This window comes from Bos taurus, chromosome 20 (genome assembly GCF_002263795.3).
Source record: "Bos taurus isolate L1 Dominette 01449 registration number 42190680 breed Hereford chromosome 20, ARS-UCD2.0, whole genome shotgun sequence".
In the NCBI taxonomy this organism is placed as follows: Eukaryota; Metazoa; Chordata; class Mammalia; order Artiodactyla; family Bovidae; genus Bos; species Bos taurus.
The window spans coordinates 59,255,052-59,275,842 of NC_037347.1; the positions used below are offsets into that span (position 1 = coordinate 59,255,052).

Sequence of the window (20,791 nt, forward strand, 5' to 3'; positions counted from 1 at the left end):
AAAAAACTCCTAGAAATTTAAATATATTTAGATCTAAACAATAATGAAAAGACAAGATACCAAGTCTCCTGGCATGCAGTTAAAAAGATAATAAATATGTCAGCGTATGTTTTAAAATTAGTCTTAATAGACAGAAGTTCTCAATATCATCCCATTAATTCAAGCCTTTCACTTAAAAAAAAAATAACAGATTGAACATACCTAATCTTGGTATTGATGACAAGTACCAGCGTATCCTTGAAAACTACGGGGCTGACATTGATATGATCTCGAAGCTGTATACAAAGCAGAAAAACGACCCACCTTTGGCTCGAGACCAGCCTCCCATTGCTGGGAAGATTCTGTGGGCCCGGCAGCTCTTCCACAGGATTCAGCAACCAATGCAGCTTTTTCAGAAGCACCCATCCGTGCTCCGGACTGCGGAAGCGAAGCCAGTGATTCGCAGTTACAACAGGGTGGCCAAGGTCCTCCTGGAGTTTGAGGTTCTCTACCACAGGGCGTGGCTTCAACAAGTGAGTCTGACTTAACGCTACGATGATGCTGCCACTGTCAGATCCATGGGGAATCCTCTACTACCTTGGGCAGTTTTACTCCTGTGGAAAGTTGACTTTGTGTCTATTTTATAAGACAGGGTTGGTTGACTGCAAGTAATCAGTCAAAGAGTATAATATGTTCATGAAGGATAATAGTTTTTAATTTTGGAAAAAAGTCATAAAGCCAGGTAACAGAAACTTATTTTTATTTAATTTATAAACTCCTAAGGAAGAAGATCTTGTTTATTGCTTTCTTTACCTGGTTGATTGGTATTTCTTTTTTTGTTTTTCCACTAAGCTCCTTTTTTCTCCATTAAGTGTCCATAAACACCAGCATGCATGTTAAGCAAAGTTTTAATTTTTATTTGGTCATACTGGGTTAATCCAATTATATTTCATACCCTACCAACACTTGTATTTCTTGGTAGATTGGCAGGAAGTATTTTGGAGGATAAAATTCAGCCTAACAAGGCCTCTAAAATGGTATCTCACTTTCCTAGTTCAACTTTTGATGTCTGAATCAATAACAGATGTCTCTGTAGTGTTTTTCATTGCTTTTCTAGATAAATGAAAACTGAGTTAAGTAGGTTTCTTGAAACTTTTATTAGGAAAAATAACTGAGTTGGCATGAAGGTGTCAGGGAGCAAAGTGACTTTTGAGAAGTCATCTCTACTGCAGTATCCACTTACCAAATACAACAGATTCATGACCAACCATTTTGTTGAACTAACTGTACGTTACCACCAAGAGTTTTAAGGCTTTCTTTTCCCACCTAAAAGTGAAGTTAGGAAAAGAGTAAGAGACCCCATTGTCCTTAGTTTGCGAAGCTCAAACCCATGAAAGGACACACAATGATCTTTATTCCCAGAAAAGGGTGAGTTTGATACCCCGTTATATGCACTGAACTCTCTAATAATAGTAATGTTGCTCTTTCCTCACAGACTGAAGAAATTCACGTAGGACTTGAGGCTTCTTTATTGGTGAAGGCTCCTGGCACAGGGGAACTGTTTGTAAACTTTGATCCTCAGATACTAACCTTATTTAGAGAAACCGAGTGCATGTCACAGATGGGTCTACAAGTTTCACCCTTTGCAGCTGCTCTTTTCCAGAAACGAGACACATACAAGAAGAACTTCAGTAACATGAAGGTATGGAACTTTAATTTTTTTCCCATCTTGGGTTCATTACAAAATGCATTTTTCTTTTTTACAAAATTCATTTAGTGCAACCCCAGTGTGCATTAAAAAAAAAAATCTAGTGGTGTGTCACTGTTGAGGAACAGAAAGTCCCCAGGATGACTGTAGTGGAGTGACTGAGGCCAGAAAGTAGAGTTGGCAAAGGCCAGGTCCTTACAGAGCTTGTAAACTAAGGGTACTTGTTTGGGTGCACCAGGAAGCCATTAGAGGAGTCTGAGCAGGAGAAAAAGGTGTGGTGTCCTTTACCATAAAAACATTCTTGCTGCTAGGTGATTTTTAAGGGACAGGAGGGTCCCTGTGGGGGCTTCCTAGGTGGTTCAGGGGTAAAGAATTTGCCTGCCAAGGCAGGAGACTTCCTTGGGTTGGGAAGATCCCCTGGAGGAGGGAATGGCAACTCACCCCAGTATTCTTGCCTAGGAAATCCCGTGGACAGAGGAGCCTGGGAAGCTATTGTCCACGGGACCAGAAAAGAGTCAGACATGACTTAGTGACTGAACAACAACAAAGGGTCAGTATGAAGCCAGTTTGTAGGCTGCTGTACCGACTTAGGATGGAGAAGATGGTGGCTGAACCTAGATGCAGTTGCGTAGTAGATCAGTGGATTAGCAAATGATGTCAACAGGCAGGTTATGAGAGAACTCAAGGGTGATACCTTTGTTTTTAGTGTGAGCAACTCGATGGGTTTACTCAAAGTGGGGCTAACATACACTATTGTTATTGTTCAGTCGCTAAGCTGTGTCCGACGCCTTGACTGTGTTGCTCGTGTTCTGCCCACATGTTCAATAACCTGCTGTGGCTCTGAATGGAAATTCCACCCATGGAGTTGGTAAAGACTGGAACTAGTTTGTTTTGGGGGGCCGAAGGGAATCAATAACTCCCATCTCAAGTATAAGATGATTTTTTAGAGATTGAAGTAGAGGTGTTGTCCATGCAGATTATGTCTTTCTGGAGTTGAGTGGAGAAGTCAAAGTTGAAGACATAGTTTTGAGGGTTATCAGAGTATATATGTGAAGTGAAGTCACACATGAAGTGAAGTTGCTCAGTCGTGTCCAACTCTTTACGACCTCATGGACTGTAGCCACCAGGTTCCTCTGTCCATGGGATTTTCCAGGCAAGAGTACTGGACTGGGTTGCCATTTCCTTCTCCAGGGGATCTTTCCGACCCAGGGATTGAACCCAGGTCTTCCACATTGGAGGTAGATGGCTTTACCATCTGAGCCACCAGGGAAGTTCAGAGTATATATGTGTGTTCTTAGGCATGTCTGACTCTTTGCAACCCATTGAGTGTAGCATCCAAGGCTCCCCTGTCCATGGAATTTTCCAGGCAGGAATACTGGAACGGGCTGCCATTTCCTACTCCAGGGGATCTTCCTGACTCAGAGATCAAACCCATGTCTCTGGTGTCTCCTACGTTGGCAGGCAGATTCTTTACCACTGTACCATCTGGGAAGCCCTATCAGAATAGAGTTGCTATTTAAAGTCATTGTCCTGCATGAGATTTCCAAGGAGGAGAATGTAAAGAAGAGTAAAGGGTCTTCATCACTTCATGGGAAATAGATGGGGAAACAGTGGAAACAGTGTCAGACTTTATTTTTCTGGGCTCCAAAATCACTACAGATGAAGACTGCAGCCATGAAATTAAAAGACGCTTACTCCTTGGAAGGAAAGTTATGACCAACCTAGATAGCATATTCAAAAGCAGAGACATTACTTTGCCAACAAAGGTCTGTCTAGTCAAGGCTATGGTTTTTCCTGTGGTCATGTATGGATGTGAGAGTTGGACTGTGAAGAAGGCTGAGCGCCAAAGAATTGATGCTTTTGAACTGTGGTGTTGGAGAAGACTCTCGAGAGTCCCTTGGACTGCAAGGAGATCCAACCAGTCCATTCTGAAGGAGATCAGCCCTGGGATTTCTTTGGAAGGAATGATGCTAAAACTGAAACTCCAGTACTTTGGCCACCTCATGCGAAGAGTTGACTCATTGGAAAAGACTGTGATGCTGGGAGGGATTGGGGGCAAGAGGAGAAGGGGACGACAGAGGATGAGATGGCTGGATGGCATCACTGACTCGATGGATGTGAGTGTGAGTGAACTCTGCGAGTTGGTGATGGACAGGGAGGCCTGGCATGCTGCGATTCATGGGGTCGCAAAGAGTCGGACACGACTGAGCGACTGATCTGATCTGATCTGATCTGAAAGGGTCTTCATTAAACTCTGAGTTGTTCCAATATTAACAGGTCTGCTAGAAGAGGACAAATATGCTAGTGAAATTAAAGATTGGCCTTTAAAGCAGGTGGAAGCTAAGTGTCAAGAAAGCCAAGGGGTATGGGGTAGGGAGGGAGGTGGGAGGGGGGTTCAGGATGGGGGACACATGTACACTCATGGCTGATTCATGTCAATGTATGGCAAAAACCACTACAATATTGTAAAGTAATTAGCCTCCAGTTAAAATAAATAAAATAATTAAAAAAAAGAAAGCCAGGGGTAAGAAAAACTTCATGATGGAGGGACTGGTCACTAGTGACAAATACTGCCCAGAAGATGCTCAAATGAAGTCAGCGATGCTGCCATTCTATTTGATAACATGGAAACCATTGTTACAACTTTATAGTGGCTACTATCAAAGGACAAGTCCAATAAAGCCACATATTTGCATAATGCTTACATTTAAATCATTTTCATATTCATTATTCCATTCGATATTTTCCACAGGCAATTGGTAATTGGTACAGAGTACCATTATATTATTATTTTAGAGGTGACAGGACTGTGCCTTAGAGAACTTAAATGACTTAGCCAAGGTCTCATAGCTGGCAAGTGGCCGAAGTAGGACCAGAACCCAAGCTTGTACTCTAGTGTTTTCCCACTCTTTCATGTTATGTTAAAAAGTTAATATTAGCAACACGCAGACATTCCTCAGATGTAAGCTCATCAAATACTAGTCAACATGTTGGAATTCCCTTTTATATTTTTCTTGGGTGTTAGAGAATAGCTAAGTCAATCTTCATATTTGTACAGAAATAGTTATTTTTGCTATATATAAAATAAGCAACAATGACCTACTGTATAGCACAGGAAGTATACTCAATATCTTATAATAACCTATAATGGGAAAGAACCTGAAAAGTTTTCTGGTGGCTCAGATGGTAAAGAATCTGCCTGCAGTGCAGGAGAACCAGGTTTGATCCCTGGGTCAGGAAGACCCCCTGGAGAAGGAAATGGCAACCCACTCTAGTATTCTTGCCCGGAGAATCCCCATGGACAGAGGAGCCTGGCAGGCTGCAGACCATGGGGTCACAAAGAGTCAGGCACGACTGAGCGACTAGCACCTTTGCATGTGTCTCATAGCATCACCTCTGCTGTCCTCTGCTGGGCTCCATAAGCCCACACAGAGCGAAGGAGAGAGAACATAGACCCTACCCTATGAATGGAGGAGGGTCAAAGAATGTTTTATTTGATTAAAAAGTTTATGTATTTATCTTTCAAATAATATTTTAGAATCACCACAGCTGTAAATGACAATTCCAAGTGAATTATCATCTGATGGGTAATTTTTACTGTGTCTTGAGTTTGAAAGAGTTAAAAGTTCCCACTCAACCTGAGTAGTTGGTAAAAGCAGATCAATTAGCATGTTCGGAGACCATCTCAGGTGTTGCTGAGTTATTGTGCTGAATATTTAACAGTTTGTAGGCTTCTACAGAAGCCTGAGAAGCTGAAGTAGCTGAGAGTTTGTCTTTACCTATTAGAAGGCAGTTCAGACTAGAAAGAGATGAATCATCATAGACTAATGGTTAGGAATACAGATTCTGAAGCCAGTCGGGATTTGAAGCACTATCTTTGGGCAAATTACTTTACCCTTCTAAGCTTCAGTTTTTCATTTTTAAAATGGATGAATAATACCTCCTGGGGTTAAAAGATTAAGGTGGGAAGTGGAAGGGCTACTGGAGGCTGATTTAAGACCTGCCTTGCAGGTAGAATAAGTGATGAACTCCAAAAGAAAGGTAAGCAGTAGATAAATGGTTCAGAAAATGTGTTAAGTAGCTGCTAATAGAATCATCAAATGTAGATTTTTCATGGAAATTGAAAAGATATTACAGAAATTGTGGAAAAGTATTAAACGAAGAAAGGATAATGTTGTCCACTGGGAAATGCTGAATTTAAAATTCACAAAGACTGTTGGGCTTTTTACTTCCTTCTTGCAGTTTTCTCAGAATCATTAATATTAATTGTGACTGTCAGAGAGAAGAGGTATTGTGTACAGTGTTTTCCAAACTTACCCATCCAGGGACCATTTGTCTTACAGAATCCCTTGTGGCTAGCATTTCAGCATAAGCATTTTGGGAAACATTGATGTAATCACAAAGTAATACTAACATGCATATTATAGATGAGCTTAACAATTGTATTTAAGAAGTGAATTAAGATTGTTTTCTTATAATTAATTATAATTAATATTAACATAACCATAAAAGGTAGGCTGGAAGTACTATTGTGTACATGCATGCTAAATCCCTTCGGTCATGTCCAGCTCATTGTGACCCCATGGACTGCAGCACACCAGGCTCCCCTGTCTTTCACTGTCTCTTAGAGTCTGCTCAAATTCACGTCCATTGAGTCAGTGATGCTGTCCAACCATCTCATCCTCTGCCACCTTCTTCTCCTTTTCCTAGCATTAATATTTCCAAGCATCAGGGTCTTTTCCAATGAGTCTGCTCTTTGCATCAGGTGGCCAAAGGATTGGTGCTTGACTATTCAGGATTGATTTCCAGAAGGATTGACTCACTGGATCTCCTTGCAGTCCTAGCGACTCTCATGAGTGTTCTCTAGCACCACAATTCGAAAGCATCAATTTCTCTGCTCCCAGTCTTCTTTCTGGTTCAACTCTTACATCTGCATACAGGGCTGGATAGTGGGTGAAAATCTCTAACTTTTCAGTTCTTTCCCTCTCCTCCTTAGGTGTTCTTTATTGGATAAGGAGTTTGTATCCATGGAGAAATTTCATCTCTGTTCTACTCTGGTTTTGTTTTGGCTGCTTTTTGGAGCCCTATAGCTGGACTCTAAATAAAAGTAATTGTTTTGGATAAAAATGAGCTCTTAACAGATATTCAAAGTGAGATATTATTTGATAACTTCACCCCTGTTTCACTGCAGATGATGCTGGCTGAATATCAGAGGGTGAAGTCAAAAATGCCTGCCATCATAGAGCAACTGATGGTCCCTCATTTGGCGAAAGTGGATGAAGCTCTCCAGCCTGGCCTGGCTGCACTGACCTGGACATCACTGAACATTGAGATGTACTTGAAAAATGCTTTTGCAAAGATAAGTAAGTCTGTTTAAATGATTATTATTTTTCAGTTCTAAAGACTGAGTTTTTGAGTTCTACTGTTTAATTTCTTATAGATATTATGATATACACAATAAAATGAGAATTGTGTTCTTAAGTTGTTCCCTAAGGAATTTGGAGAAGACTCTTGAGAGTCCCTTGGACTGCAAGGAGATTCAACCAGTCCATTCTAAAGGAAATCAGTCCTGAATATTCATTGGAAGGACTGATGCTGAAGCTGAAACTCCAATACTTTGGCTACCTGATACAAAGAACTGACTCATTTGAAAAGACCCTGATGCTGGGAAAGATTGAAGGCAGGAGGAGAAGGGATGAGATGAGGATGAGATGAGACAGAGATGAGTCAGAGGATGAGATGGTTGGATGGCATCACTGACTCAATAGACATGAGTTTGAGTAAACTCTGGGAGTTGGCGATAGACAGGGAGGCCTGGCGTGCTGCAGTACCCAGGGTCACAAAGATTCAGATGTGACTGAGCGACTGAACTGAACTGAAGGAATTTTACCAAATATATGAAATCATTAATTTCCTGGAAACCATATGTGTGTGTGTTATGCTTAGTTGCTCAGTTGTGTCCAACTCTTTGCAACCCTATGGACTGTAACCTGCCAGGCTCCTCTGTCCGTGGGGATTCTCCAGGCAAGAATACTGGGGTGGGTTGCTATGCCCTCCTTCAGGGGATCTTCCCAACCCAGGGATCGAACCCAAGTCTCCTGCATTGCAGACAGATTCTTTACCAGCTGAGCTACCAGGGAAGCCCTGGAAACCATATATATTTGCTATTTAGTTTTATCCCCAGAGATTAACTACATTTTAAAATTATGCTTATTGTTGGGCATTAGACTTTAAAGGAACTTTAGAATCATTCAGCTCTTTGTACTAACAGGTTAGTGTATTTTGAGATGCTGATTTAAAAGATGTGATTTGGACAGAGCAGACTGCTGAACAGCAGGATATATGGGAAAAGTTTAAGCAAACAGTTTTGTTCCTAAAGAGGGATATACTACACTTTAAAATATACTTAAGGTGGTATATTCCATAAATTACAATTTCCCGAATGTGTACAAGTATGTTGCAAAGAAGGAGCCTAGTCTCAGAGAATTCTGGGAAATCCACGTTAAACAAAGTCAGGCAGGTTTCTTTTCTGGAGGATTTTTCAGAGCCCTTGATGTGCCAGTATTTAGTAGGTCTCCAAATGTGGGCTTCTATAAGTTGCATTTCCCAGAGTTCCTTGGCTGCCTTCTAGGAAAGCATGTTAATGCCCGATGGAGGCATTGTTTTAGAAAGACTAGAAACGGTCATTCTCCTCTTCCATGCGGTGTCCTCACCCCTTCACGGCTCAGTTCTCCATGTTTTTGATAGCCCAGAATATGTCCCATTCCCAAGAAGCCCACTTGGACTCTTCTACGGCAAGACTACTTCCTCTTGTGACCTCCTGTTATTTTACACTGAGACAAAAGGCTTTGCATTTCTGTTTCTTCTAAGGGTTCCATCTTTCCCCCAGACTGACTGCAGAGGGCTTAAAAAATTAGGCTCTTTCTTATGCTTTTGTATTACTTTGAGTTGGGTTTGTGCTAGATACCTATACGCATATGTATTCATAATTGCGATAGTCTTATACAGTCAATCCCTTTCCATTTACTTCCATAACCCCTTATCCACCCTTTGCTCCCATCACCTCTTTTCTGGATCACCCTTTTCTGAGCCTCCCTTCTACATACCCGTTCTGATAGCTCTTTATGTTCTCCCTCCCGTCTCCCTCCCTCCCTTCCTCTCTCTGTGGCTGATTCAGTAACACCTCGTCTATTTATAGCCCAGATTTTCAAGAGCTTGTCTTATTAGTAGGTTTCCACGGTACCTTCCAAATGCCTTAGAATGCAGAAGGGTCCAGCTGTTTACTAGGTGCAATATACTCAAGAATATTTGATAGGTACTGGGTTAGGTGGAGCAGAGAAGTGAGGGGCTTATGGTTGAACCCTCCTACCCTCTTTGCTTTGCTTCATAGCTTTGGGGACTAGGTTCAAAGACAACCTGTGAAGGGATCTTTGGGTATGAATGAGGCTCATTACAGTTTGAAGGTTGAATAATATAAAATGTGTGATCAGACAACCATAGCAGTATAGGAGTGGAGAAGGTCCTTTGAGATGGAGGGGTGCCCAGGGGTCAGTGCCACCATAGGAGGAAGGGGCCACATGAATATGTGCAGATTCACAGCAAGCCTCCTGGGGGAGATGTGTTCAAGCTGAATCTGCAAGTTGAGTCAGAGTTAGGCAGGCTGAGAAAGCTGGGAAGCTGGTTAAAGAAAGAACAGTGTGAGAACCAAGTGTGAAATAGCTCTACACATGCGTTCTAAGTCACTTCTTGGAATCTTTGGGACTCCATGGACCAGGCTTCTCTGTTTATGGGATTCTCCAGGCAAGAATACTGGAGTGGGTTGCCATGCCCTTCTTCAGTGGATCTTCCCGACCTGGGGATTGAACCTGGGTTTCATGTCTCCTGCAAAAGCTCTGTGGAGCAATTTTAATCCTGAATTTACTACTGAAATATAATCACTTTTTTTAAAAAAGAAAAACAACAAAAAAATGCTTAATTTCTTTTATCCACTCTTATTTTTCTCCAAAGGGGACCTGGAGTTGCTGCTCGACAGGGTCAATGATTTGATCGAGTTCCGCATTGACGCCATCCTGGAAGAAATGAGCAGCACTCCTCTTTGTCAGCTCCCTGGGGAGGAGCCACTTACCTGCGAAGAGTTTCTCCAGATGACAAAGGTTATTAGAAGATTGATGCTTTTATTTAAACTTTATTTTGTGATTCATTTTTCTATAAAGGGCATTTTGGGAAACATCAATTGCATTTTTTTTTTTTTCTCTTCCCATGACTGGTCTGTGATGGATGTTCTTTAAACGAGGAGCCTTCCGACAATAATTTGAAAATGAAGAGGAATGTACCCGAGGGGTCAGGTAGACATGAAGAACAAATCATTTCTTTTCAGATCAGTAAGAGAGAAATTGCCACGGAATACATTTCTCATTTTCCCACAGTTTTGAAGTGTAAGCCACTCGGTCGTGTCCTATTCTTTGTGACCCATGTACCGTAGTCAGCCAGGCTCCTCTGTCCATGGGATTCTCCAGGCAAGAATGTAGGAGTGGGTTGCCATTTCCTTCTCCAGGGGATCTTCCCAACTCAGGGATCGAACCCAAGTCTCCCACATTGCAAGGAGATTCTTTACTCTCTGAGCCACCAAGGAAGCCCATAGAGCTATTTTGTTGAAGAGCTTCCAGTTCTAGTTCTAGCTTCTAGCTAGGGTTCATTAATAAAATAGTTGTTTGAAACAGCTTCTGCATAGAATTTCCTCTTTAGACATTTCTGTAGAGCAGCATTTCCCAAACTGGTGTTCTGTGGTACATGGTTCTGGATCCATTGCTGGGGAACCTGGAAAAGACTAGGTCCGAGTTCAGTTGGCCTGGGGTCAAGACTGCTCTCCTTTCCCCTCCAGGTTCTGTTCACATTAATGTTTTAGAATAAAGACCTTCAGATGGTCTCCTGGGAAAGGGTCTAGTTAACTCTCTTTAATCCATTATTTCTCAAACATTTGCAAAGGGGACACTTTCTTCCCTGTGCCATAATTAGGATCCTGGGAACAGTGTTCCATGAAGTGCCCCTTTGGGAAAGTCACTTTAGCATCATTTACAACATTTCCAATGGGCATCCTGATTATAAAAACTCATCGGTGGTGACTTTAATATGGTATGTCAGGAGTCCAGAAGACCATCCCCACTGGAAGGACTCATGGAACTCAATCTAGTAGCAATAAAGGCTAAGACTTATTATAGTGATATAATGAGGATACACAGGCTTCTCAGATGGCTCAGTGGTAAACTATCTTCCCACAGTGCAGGAGATGCGGGTTCAGTCCCTGGCTTGGGAAGATCCCCTGGAGAAGGAAGTGGCAACCCACTCCAGTATTCTTGCCTGGGAAATTCCATGGACAGAGAAACCTGGTGGGCTACAGTCCATGGGGTCACAAAGAGTCAGATACGACTGAGCAACAGAGTGCGCACACAGTAAGGATACAGTCGGACCATAAGGGAAAAGACAGGCAGAGTTTGGAGGAATGCACGCATGGGCTTCCTTATTCTTTCTCCCTCAGCCACAAAGAGCTCACTGTCTCTCCCTGCCCTCCCCCCTCCCACCCCACCATCACCCACTGACCCCCAGCAAAAGAAATGCAGTCAAGAGTGTGCAATATTTCTGCCCAGGAAAGCCCGTTAAGAGACTTCATGCCCAAGGTATTGACTGGGTCTCATCACAGAGGTGGGCTTCCCTTGTGGTTCAGCTGGTAAAGAATCTGCCTGCAATGCGGGAGACCTGGGTTCAGTCTCTGGGTTGGGAAGATCCCCTGGAGAAAGGAATGGCTATCCACTCCAGTATAGTGGCCTGGAGAATTCCATGGACTGTATAGTCCATGGGGTTGCAAAGAGATGGACATGACTGAGCGACTTTCCCTTTCCCTTTTCATCACACAGGTGCTCTCTGCCTAGCATGCACCAAAATTCCAGACACCCAGATGGAAAGCTGGTTGGCAAGATAAACCACACTGTTTGCCCAGAGAGTCTGAGCACAGAGAGGCACTCTCTGTAGCCTGTAGGAACCTTCCTAAAATCCAAGCTCCCAGACACCAGCCAGAGATCCACCTCATTAGCAGGAGAACAATCTCAGGCCTGCCATGTTAACCTTTTTCTGCATATATAGTCATCTTCAGTTTATATTAAATTTGTATGTAGTCAAAATTAAATGTTCACAATTTAGAAATTTCTCCATCATCCTTCTCTTAGACTCACTGTCTGTGTACAGACCCTAAATTGTACCTCTTCTCTTTTGCTCATTTGCTGTACTCCCACTCTGAGAAATTATTGGGCTCCATGGTTTTTAATATTACCCCACTGTACAATTGCACTCATCTCACATGCTAGTAAAGTAATGCTCAAAATTCTCCAAGCCAGGCTTCAGCAATACGTGAACTATGAACTTCCAGATGTTCAAGCTGGTTTTAGAAAAGTCAGAGGAACCAGAGATCTAATTGCCAACATCTACTGGATCATTGAAAAAGCAAGATAATTCCAAAAAACACATCTATTCCTGCTTTATTGACTATGCCAAAGCCTTTGAGTCTGTGGATCACAATAAACTGTGGAAAATTCTGAAAGAGATGGGAATAGCAGACCACCTGACCTGCCTCTTGAGAAATCTGTATGAAGGTCAGGAAGCAACAGTTAGAACTGGACATGGAACAACAGACTGGTTCCAAATAGGAAAAGGAGTACGTCAAGGCTGTATAATGTCACCCTAATTATTTAACTTCTGTGCAGAGTACATCATGAGAAACGCTGGGCTGGAGGAAGCACAAGTGGAATCAAGATTGCCGGGAGAAATATCAATAACCTCAGATATACAGATGACAGCACCCTTATGGCAGAAAGTGAAGAAGAACTAAAAAGCCTCTTGATGAAAGTGAAAGAGGAGAGTGAAAAAGTTGGCTTAAAACTCAACATTCAGAAAACTAAGATCATGGCATCGGGTCCCATCACTTCATGGGAAATAGATGGGGAAACAGTGATGGATACAGTGGCTAACTTTATTTTTCTGGGCTCCAAAATCACTGTGGATAATGATTGCAGCCATGAAATTAAAGGACACTTGCTCCTCTGAAGGAAAGTTATGACCAACCCAGATAGCATATTAAAAAGCAGAGACATTATTTTGCCAACAAAAGTCCATCTAGTCAAGGCTATGGTTTTTCTAGTGGTCATGTATGGATGTGAGAGTTGGACTATAAAGAAAGCTGAGCACTGAAGAATTGATGCTTTTGAATGGTGTTGGAGAAGACTCTTGAGAGCCCCTTGGATTGCAAGGAGATCCAACCAGCCCATCCTAAAGGAGATCAGTCCTGGGTCTTCATTGAAAGGACTGATGTTGAAGCTCAAAGTCCAATACTTTGGCCACCTGATACAAAGAGCTGACTCATTTGAAAAGACTCTGATGCTGGGAAAGATGGAGGGCAGGAGGAGAAGGGGTCAACAGAGGATGAGACGGTTGGATGGCATCACTGACTCAATGGACATGGATTTGGGTGAACTCCGGGAGTTGGTGATGGACAGGGAGGCCTGGCGTGCTGTGGTTCATGGGGTTGCAAAGAGTTGGACACGACTGAGCGAATGAACTGACTGACTGACTGGTTCTTAGGATTACTTTATAAAAGTGCAAAATTTTAAAACAATTAAATTTAAAAGCAAATTTTAAAAGTGAGAGTGTTAGTCGCTCAGTCATGTCTGACTCTTTGCAACTCCATGGACTGTAGCCTGCTAGGTTCCTCTGTCCATGGGGATTCTCCAGGCAAGAATACTGGAGTGGGTTGCCATTCCCTTCTCCAGGGGATCTTTCTGACCCACGGATCAAACTTGGAACTCCCACATTGCTGTGCTGTGCTTAAATGTTCAGTCATGTCTGACTCTTTACAACTCCATGGACTGTAGCCTGCTAGGTTCCTCTGTCCATGGGGATTCTCCAGGCAAGAATATTGGAGTGAGTTGCCATGCCCTCCTCCAAGGAATCTTCCCAACCCAGGGATTGCACCCAGGTCTCCTACATTGCAAGCAGATTCTTTACTGTTTGAGCCACCAGGGAAGTCCCAAGAATATTGGAGTAGGTAGCCATTCCATCCTAAAATATTTTAAAAAATGGGAAAAGTAGCATTTTAACCTATTTCACTGCCATTGTGATAATTTGGTATATTGCCTATTTACATTTGTGATCCTTACTGTAAAGACTGCAGATTTGTAATGGTGTTTTTCTTTTCTCCGACTTACTTTTTATTCAGAAAATATTTCTCATGTTGCTCCAAGGCCACCATTTTAAGGATGCCTTCAGAATATTCTATTGAGTTGATGTGTCCTAATTTACTTGCTTTGTTATTGTTGGATAGTTAGATGATTTCTAGTTTTGCTGTTTTACCAAGAGTACAATGAATATATTTATATGTTTCATGCTTTTTATTCCCCTTTAGGAGTATTTCCTCCTCCAAAAAAAATGTGTCTTCATTTAATAGCTGCTAATATTTGTAGCCAAATTGCTTTTGAAACTGATGATATCAACTTAAAATGCCATAAGCAATGTAGTAGTAACAATTTCACTGTCTTCCAACAAACACTGCTTTATTATAATTACTGTAAATTATAATAAAATTTTTCCTAGAATAAGGTACAGAGTAGAGCAATGCATTTATTATAATAAAATACAACAATAAATGTATCGCAAGTAATTATAAATTATTAATTTTACCTTAAGTGGCAAAATCATAGAGCCTAATTTTAATTTTCATTTTGATTACCAAAGTGAATGATTACCAATATAAAAGAATGCTTTCTCTTGAATTCATTTACTTTTTATAATTCATTTTTTCCTTCAAGAATTTTTTTATGGAGCTTCTGTGTGAAACACTGCTTGGGAATAAAACAGTGAACAAAACAAGTGAAATCTCTGCCATCGTAATGCTCGCTTTCAAGTGGAGGATATAGAAAAACAAGCAAACAAAAAGAGCCAGTGAGCAAACAACATGCCAAGTTCAGTGGAGAAAAGTTAAGAGGATAGTGGAGAAAAGGAGTACCTGAAAGGGAGTAGTGGTTTTATGTCGATGGTCAGGGATGACCTCTGGAATTACATCTGAGCACAGGAAGTGAGGGAGAAAGCCATGTGACTATGCCTGGGGAAAAGCTTTCCAGGCAGCGGGAATGGGAAGTGCAAAGGTCCTGATGCTTATTCTTATGGTAGAAAGGCACTGAGTTGAAGTCCGTTGATTATGTTCATATGCTGGGGTGGGGGAGATCAAGAAGAGAAGGAAAAAGGGAATGGTTGGTAAGTGTAGTCCCGGGGAAGCAGGCGAGTGTGGCTTAGAACTTTAGATTTTTTTTTTTTTTAAAGCAGCTACTTGTGTTGTTTAATTTTTAAAATTTTATTTAATTTACTTATTATTTATTTTTGACTGCTCTGGGTCTTCATGTGGTGCATGGACGTCTCATTGCAGTGGCTTTTCTTGTTGCCTCACATGGGCTCTAGGTGCCCGGGCTTCAGTAGTAGTGGCACATGGGCTTAGTTGCTCTGTGCCAAGTGGGGTCTTCCTGGACCAGGGATCGAACCTATGTCCCCTGCATTGGCAAGTAGATTCTTGACCACTCAACCACCAGGAAAGTCCCTCGTATTCTTAACTAGAAGGATAAGCATTATATTCCTGAAAAAGGAGGAAAGAGAGTTGACGATGGATGCTGGTTAGTCTTCTGGATGAGGGCATGGGGTCAGGGCCAGGTCATGGGGAGGATGGTGCAAGGATTTGAGGGGACAAGGATTTGGGAACACAGTTGTCTGGGGCCTGGCAGGGAATGTGGCTGGAGTCACATAGAGTGATTCCTGGGTAGCATTAGGAGCTGGACTGAGTTTGGAGGCCATGAATTCCTAGCGCCAAGCCCCTGCCTTGCCATGACCTGTGTGTGCAAGTAGAGACTGTACATTATCTGATCATTTGGGTTGGACTTCTCCTGCTTAGGGCCCTGGAAGGCTGAGGGGTTGATGGAGTAAAGGCTGTTGGCAAAAGAATGATTGATGTGAGACACCATCCTTAGGGGAGGGTGTGCAGATTCAGAGGGTTTATTAAGGGTGAATGTCGTGGCTGATGAGGAGGTAAATGAACCCTGAGGCTAATGGAGTGGAGGGTCCATGAGGACATTAGAGTGTCTCAAGGTGAACCATGGTGGGTTGAAGCTGGAGACCATGACCCACTCACAGTCTGTTGCTTCATGGGTTTGTTTTTTCAACTAGGTGGTAAATCACTGACTATATCATCTCCTTGTCTGTCTATTTGTCTTGATTAAAGTGCCCCAGTATATTCATTTGTATTTATTACACTCTTGAGAAATGTATAATCTAGTTGGAGGGGAGGGGAATACTTAAAGTTAGTTAGGGGTTGATGATGGATTGTTGGCAAAGGTGAAGAGGGAAGGGAGCCTGACTAGAGCAGATTTATATGAAATAGAAGCTTCGTGGGAGGAGAGGCTCTTCATGGCTTTTGGACTTATTTCCTCCACTGCTGGAGAAATTAGAGTGATTGTGGTCCATCTATTCACCAGTTGGTTCTCTCATCTTTAACACAGCCCTTTACAGGATGCCTGGCCTGGGTTAGCGTGAGAAGTATGGCCATTGTTGGAGGCCAAAATCTCATCTGGAGGCTGGACCTGTCGCGTTGCTACCAATACTGATGTGCTATCAATAGCTACATAAACAAATATGACATGATGCTATTTTTTTTTGATAGGACCTTTGTGTAAATGGTGCTCAGATACTACACTTTAAAAGCTCTTTAGTGGAGGAAGCAGTTAATGAGCTAATTAATATGTTGCTGGATGTGGAAGTTCCATCTAAGGAAGAAAGAGAGAAAGTATTCAATGTGAATAGTGATGATTGGAAAAATGAAAGTTCAGGTAAGAGAAGCGGGTAATGGAAGGGTCTTGTTTTTCTAGGACATGCCTGAAAACCAAAATTTAATATTCTACTTTGCAGTGAATTTCACACTCTAATAAGACCCTCTCAATTTTATAAGGACATTAATAAATCTGAAATTAGGATTTGGGGCACACTTGAATGATGGCATATCATTAATTTCCATTACTTTTTGTTCAGCTCTACAAACGTGTACTTCACACTGGTCCTTGTTAGCTCTGTTTGCATTTAGGTGTAAGTGTGTGTTTTTTCGCTTTATCAGTAAAGTAGGATGGATTATGGGTTGGAATTCCCACTGGAGTATGTCTACACCAGAGCAAGTGGTTTATGGAACAGATGAAGACAGCGAGAGGCAGAGAAGGGACGCTGTTCCCCATGGGTTTGTGGTTGTTGGTGAAAGAGAGACCCCAGAGAGCCAGCACCTAGGACCCCAGCCCTGTCTTGTTTTTGCATAGCTCCTACCTCTCCTCCTATTCCCACGCATCAAGGATGAGAGGTTGCATCAGTCCACCTTGTTCCCCCAATGTCCTCTTCCTATCCTTCGATGGCCTCATTTCATAAGAAGTATGACATTTGAGTGTTATTAAACTTGCATGTATGTGCGTATGTGTGGGCTCAGTCCTATCTAACTCTTTGCGACCTCATGGGCTGTAGCCCACCAGGCTCCTCTGTCCATAGGATTCTCCAGGCAGGAATACTGGAGTGGGTTACTGTTTCCTCCTCCAGGGGATCTTCCTGACCCAGGGATCAATCGATTATGTGTTTTGTGTTTCCTGCGTTGGCAGGCTGGTTCTTTACCACTGCACCAATTTATCTTAATTTTCTTCTTTAACTGCAATAGGTGCCCCCTACCCCCATCTCTTTCAGTTTCTCTCATTTTGTAACAGCAAAAAGAGAAGAAGAAAATTCTGATGCCTTGACTTCTTCCCTTAATGCCGGGGCAGGCCTCCTGCCTTTGATGACAATCTCAAGAAAGAAGAAAGAGATCGAGGTGTTAGAGGAAGGAGCCCGAGAGTTGCTCTGTCACTTCAATCACCAAAACACGGATGCTCTTCTGAAAGTTACAAGGAACACACTGGAGGCCGTCCGCAGGCGTGTTCAATTCTGCAACGTGACGAGCTTCCGGGGTAACGAGCCCACAGCGTTTGCCTCTTGGTTTGCCAAGCCTGGCCTCTGGTTGTGTGTGCATGTGTGTGTGTTCCTGTTAAATTTAAATAATCCAAACACTCACCATTTCTTCAGTGCCTCCTTGTACATTTATATAATATAAACTTGGATTATCCCAGCCGTTCAATGAAGTAGACACTAGCATTTCTCTCATTTAAGACTGATAAGACTGCAGTCCAGGAAAGTTAAGGAATTGACTTAAGGCCACTTAGCTTTTGTTAATAACATAATAATCAACATCACATTTAATCTTTTTGTAATAAGATGAAAACATGTGAAATGAATTGTTTTAACTAGTAAAAGAAGAAATATTTTAAAAAGAAGCTATATAGAAACATACTTTCATTGTTAAATCATTAGATTATTAGCCAGTCTTATAAAGATTTTATTAATGTCATAACCTCCAAAGCAGAAAATTATTATTATTTTTTTTTGCTATTTCATGTCAATTTAGTACTTTCCAGCTCGTTTCTCCATTCTTAAAACAATCATCTCTCTTCAGCACCATTCAGAAATTGGTTTCCCAGATGGGCCACAAAAATCATTCAAATCTAGAGACATTCTGAAGCTAAACTTTAAATTGAAAACATATAAAAACAAAGTAACAATAATTAATTAAAACTGAAAAAATAATAGAATAATAAACCTTTTTATTTATTTTGAACATGGGCACCTAAGGGAAAGCAGTTAGTTAACTCTAATAGTTAATTAAAAGTGGATGAAAAGAAGTGGAAACATTGAAAGAACTTTTGATTGGCAACTTGGTTTATTATGTTTTATTTCACTTCAAAATGGAGGATAGTCCTTTTCTTTGACATGGGGCTAATGTTTGAACTTATCAACTGTTGATATGTTGGATATTGTCTCCTGTCTTCCTAACTTTATATATTACAGGTATTTCCAGTTGTATAGAGTTGCACACATACATATCCATACTATATACCCATAACTATGCCTATATCCAACTTTAAAAGTCCCTTGGATATAAATGGTGAATTACACTTTATTTTGTCCCTGCTCTTTAACCGCTCCCAATGTGATATACTCTGATGTATATCAGCGTGATGATAGTGATGGTAGAAAGACATGTATTTTATCTGAAATTCCAAGCTGGCGTTTGTTCTGATAGTCTTGTGTTTTACCCCTTACTTACTTATTCTATATTTAATTTGCTGGCATCCTATTATTCAGACACTCTCATCTTCAATATTTTAGGTAAGAGTTCCTATAATTATGTAATCTGCCGACTCCATGCAGCCAATTTTCGTTATGGAACATGTACCCATAGATTGTAATCAGCAGAAGATGGCTTGGGTTCTACTGAACTGCTGTGTTCCACGGAGCAAAACTAGATCCTCTATTAGTTTTTATTCATTCACTCATACGTTCAGCAAACTCATATTGTCTGATAATATACCTATTATGTATTTATCTAGGTGCTTTTGTTTTTCTGGTTAAAAATGAGATTTTATCTTTTTCATTAAAAAAAGAATCTTTTTAAATGAAAAAGATGAAAGCTTCCCTGTTCTGTGTTAACTCAGACAGTAACAGTGCCTCTAAAGTGAAGCAGAACGGTCTGCCCATTTTCCGGGCAAGCATCACTCTGGCCATCCCCAACATCAGCATGGCCCCAGCCCTCGAAGACATACAGCAGACGCTGAACAAAGCCGTGGAGTTCATCGTCACTGTCAGCAAGGGGGTCAGACAGTGGAGCGACGAGCCGGTGTCCAAGGTAGGTTTGGCATGAGGAAACCGTTACGTGTGGAAGCTGCTCCTTTTACAGGTGATAGGGGACTGAAAGGTGTCCTTTTCCATTGCAGAAAAAGATGCAGGAAAGAAAACTGACTGCCCTGCAGCACAATGAAGACAGTGATTCTGATATTGAAATGGGAGAAAACGAACCTCAAGGTAAATGTTCTTTTAGTTCTTTCTGAAACTAGTCATTCTAAATCAAAACCTGTTGAGCTAAAAGGTATTTCCATCCCCCAACCCCTGTGCAATCAGATTGTAATATTAGTCTATGAGTCAATTTCATGTTTGTAAAATACAGATTCATGTATTTTATATCACCATGATAGTGTAGTTTATTATTATTTTTTAAAGATTTACTTATTTATTTATGGCTGTACTGGGTCTTGGAGAAGGTGATGGCACCCCACTCCAGTACTCTTGCCTGGAAAATCCCATGGATGGAGGAGCCTGGTAGGCTGCAGTCCATGGGGTTGCTAAGAGTCGGACACGACTGAGCGACTTCACTTTCATTTTTCACTTTCATGCATTGGAGAAGGAAATGGCAACCCACTCCAGTGTTCTTGCCTGGAGAATCCCAGGGACGGGGGAGCCTGGTGGGCTGCCGTCTATAGGGTTGCACAGAGTCGGACACGACTGAAGCGACTTAGCAGCAGCAGTACTGGGTCTTCGTTGCTGTGCCTGGGTTTTCTCTGGTTGAGTGAGCGGGGGCTTCTCACGGCAATGACTTCTCTTGTTGGGGAGCACGGGCTCTAGGCCTGCAGGCTTTAATAATTGTGGCATGTGGCTCAGTCGTTGCAGTTCTCGGGCTCTAGGGCACAGACTCAGTAGTGGTGGTGCATGGGCTTAGTTGTCCCATGGCATGTGGGCTCTTCCTGGACCAGGGATCGAACCTGTGTCCCCTGCACTGGCAGGCACATTCTTTACCACTGAGCCACCAGGGAAGCCCCTAAATAGTGTGTTTTAAATGTATATATCAAAGACATGCTGGGAGACAAGAAGGATTTTAGTCTCACAGTTTAAAGAAAAGCTTGTCATTATCACAATGAATGTTTCCTGATTTAAGAGATCTTTTGTATTTTGACACATTGTGTGTCCTGTTTCGCTTACATAATGTGATTTTTGCTGTATATCTCATGGTTTTCATTTATGCTATTGTTGTTGTTCAGTTGCTAAATTGTGTCCGACTCTTTGTGACCCCACGGACTGCAGCAGCCAGGCTTCCCCGTCCTTCACTGTTTCCCGGAGTTTGCTCAA

The 20,791-nt window shown here is 41.9% G+C and overlaps 1 protein-coding gene across 2 annotated transcripts in view; it reads left to right on the forward strand.

The window, feature by feature from the left end:
* DNAH5 (dynein axonemal heavy chain 5) overlaps positions 1-20,791 on the forward strand; it is a 332,322-nt gene that overhangs the window by 96,229 nt on the left and 215,302 nt on the right. For both annotated transcript variants that reach the window (XM_024981527.2, XM_015459121.3), the window contains exons 14-21: positions 191-512; positions 1,475-1,681; positions 6,879-7,050; positions 9,695-9,840; positions 16,434-16,599; positions 17,506-17,745; positions 19,327-19,517; positions 19,606-19,693. In XM_024981527.2, the coding sequence (XP_024837295.1) occupies positions 191-512; positions 1,475-1,681; positions 6,879-7,050; positions 9,695-9,840; positions 16,434-16,599; positions 17,506-17,745; positions 19,327-19,517; positions 19,606-19,693 (1,532 nt within the window). The remainder of the gene's footprint in view (positions 1-190; positions 513-1,474; positions 1,682-6,878; positions 7,051-9,694; positions 9,841-16,433; positions 16,600-17,505; positions 17,746-19,326; positions 19,518-19,605; positions 19,694-20,791) is intronic.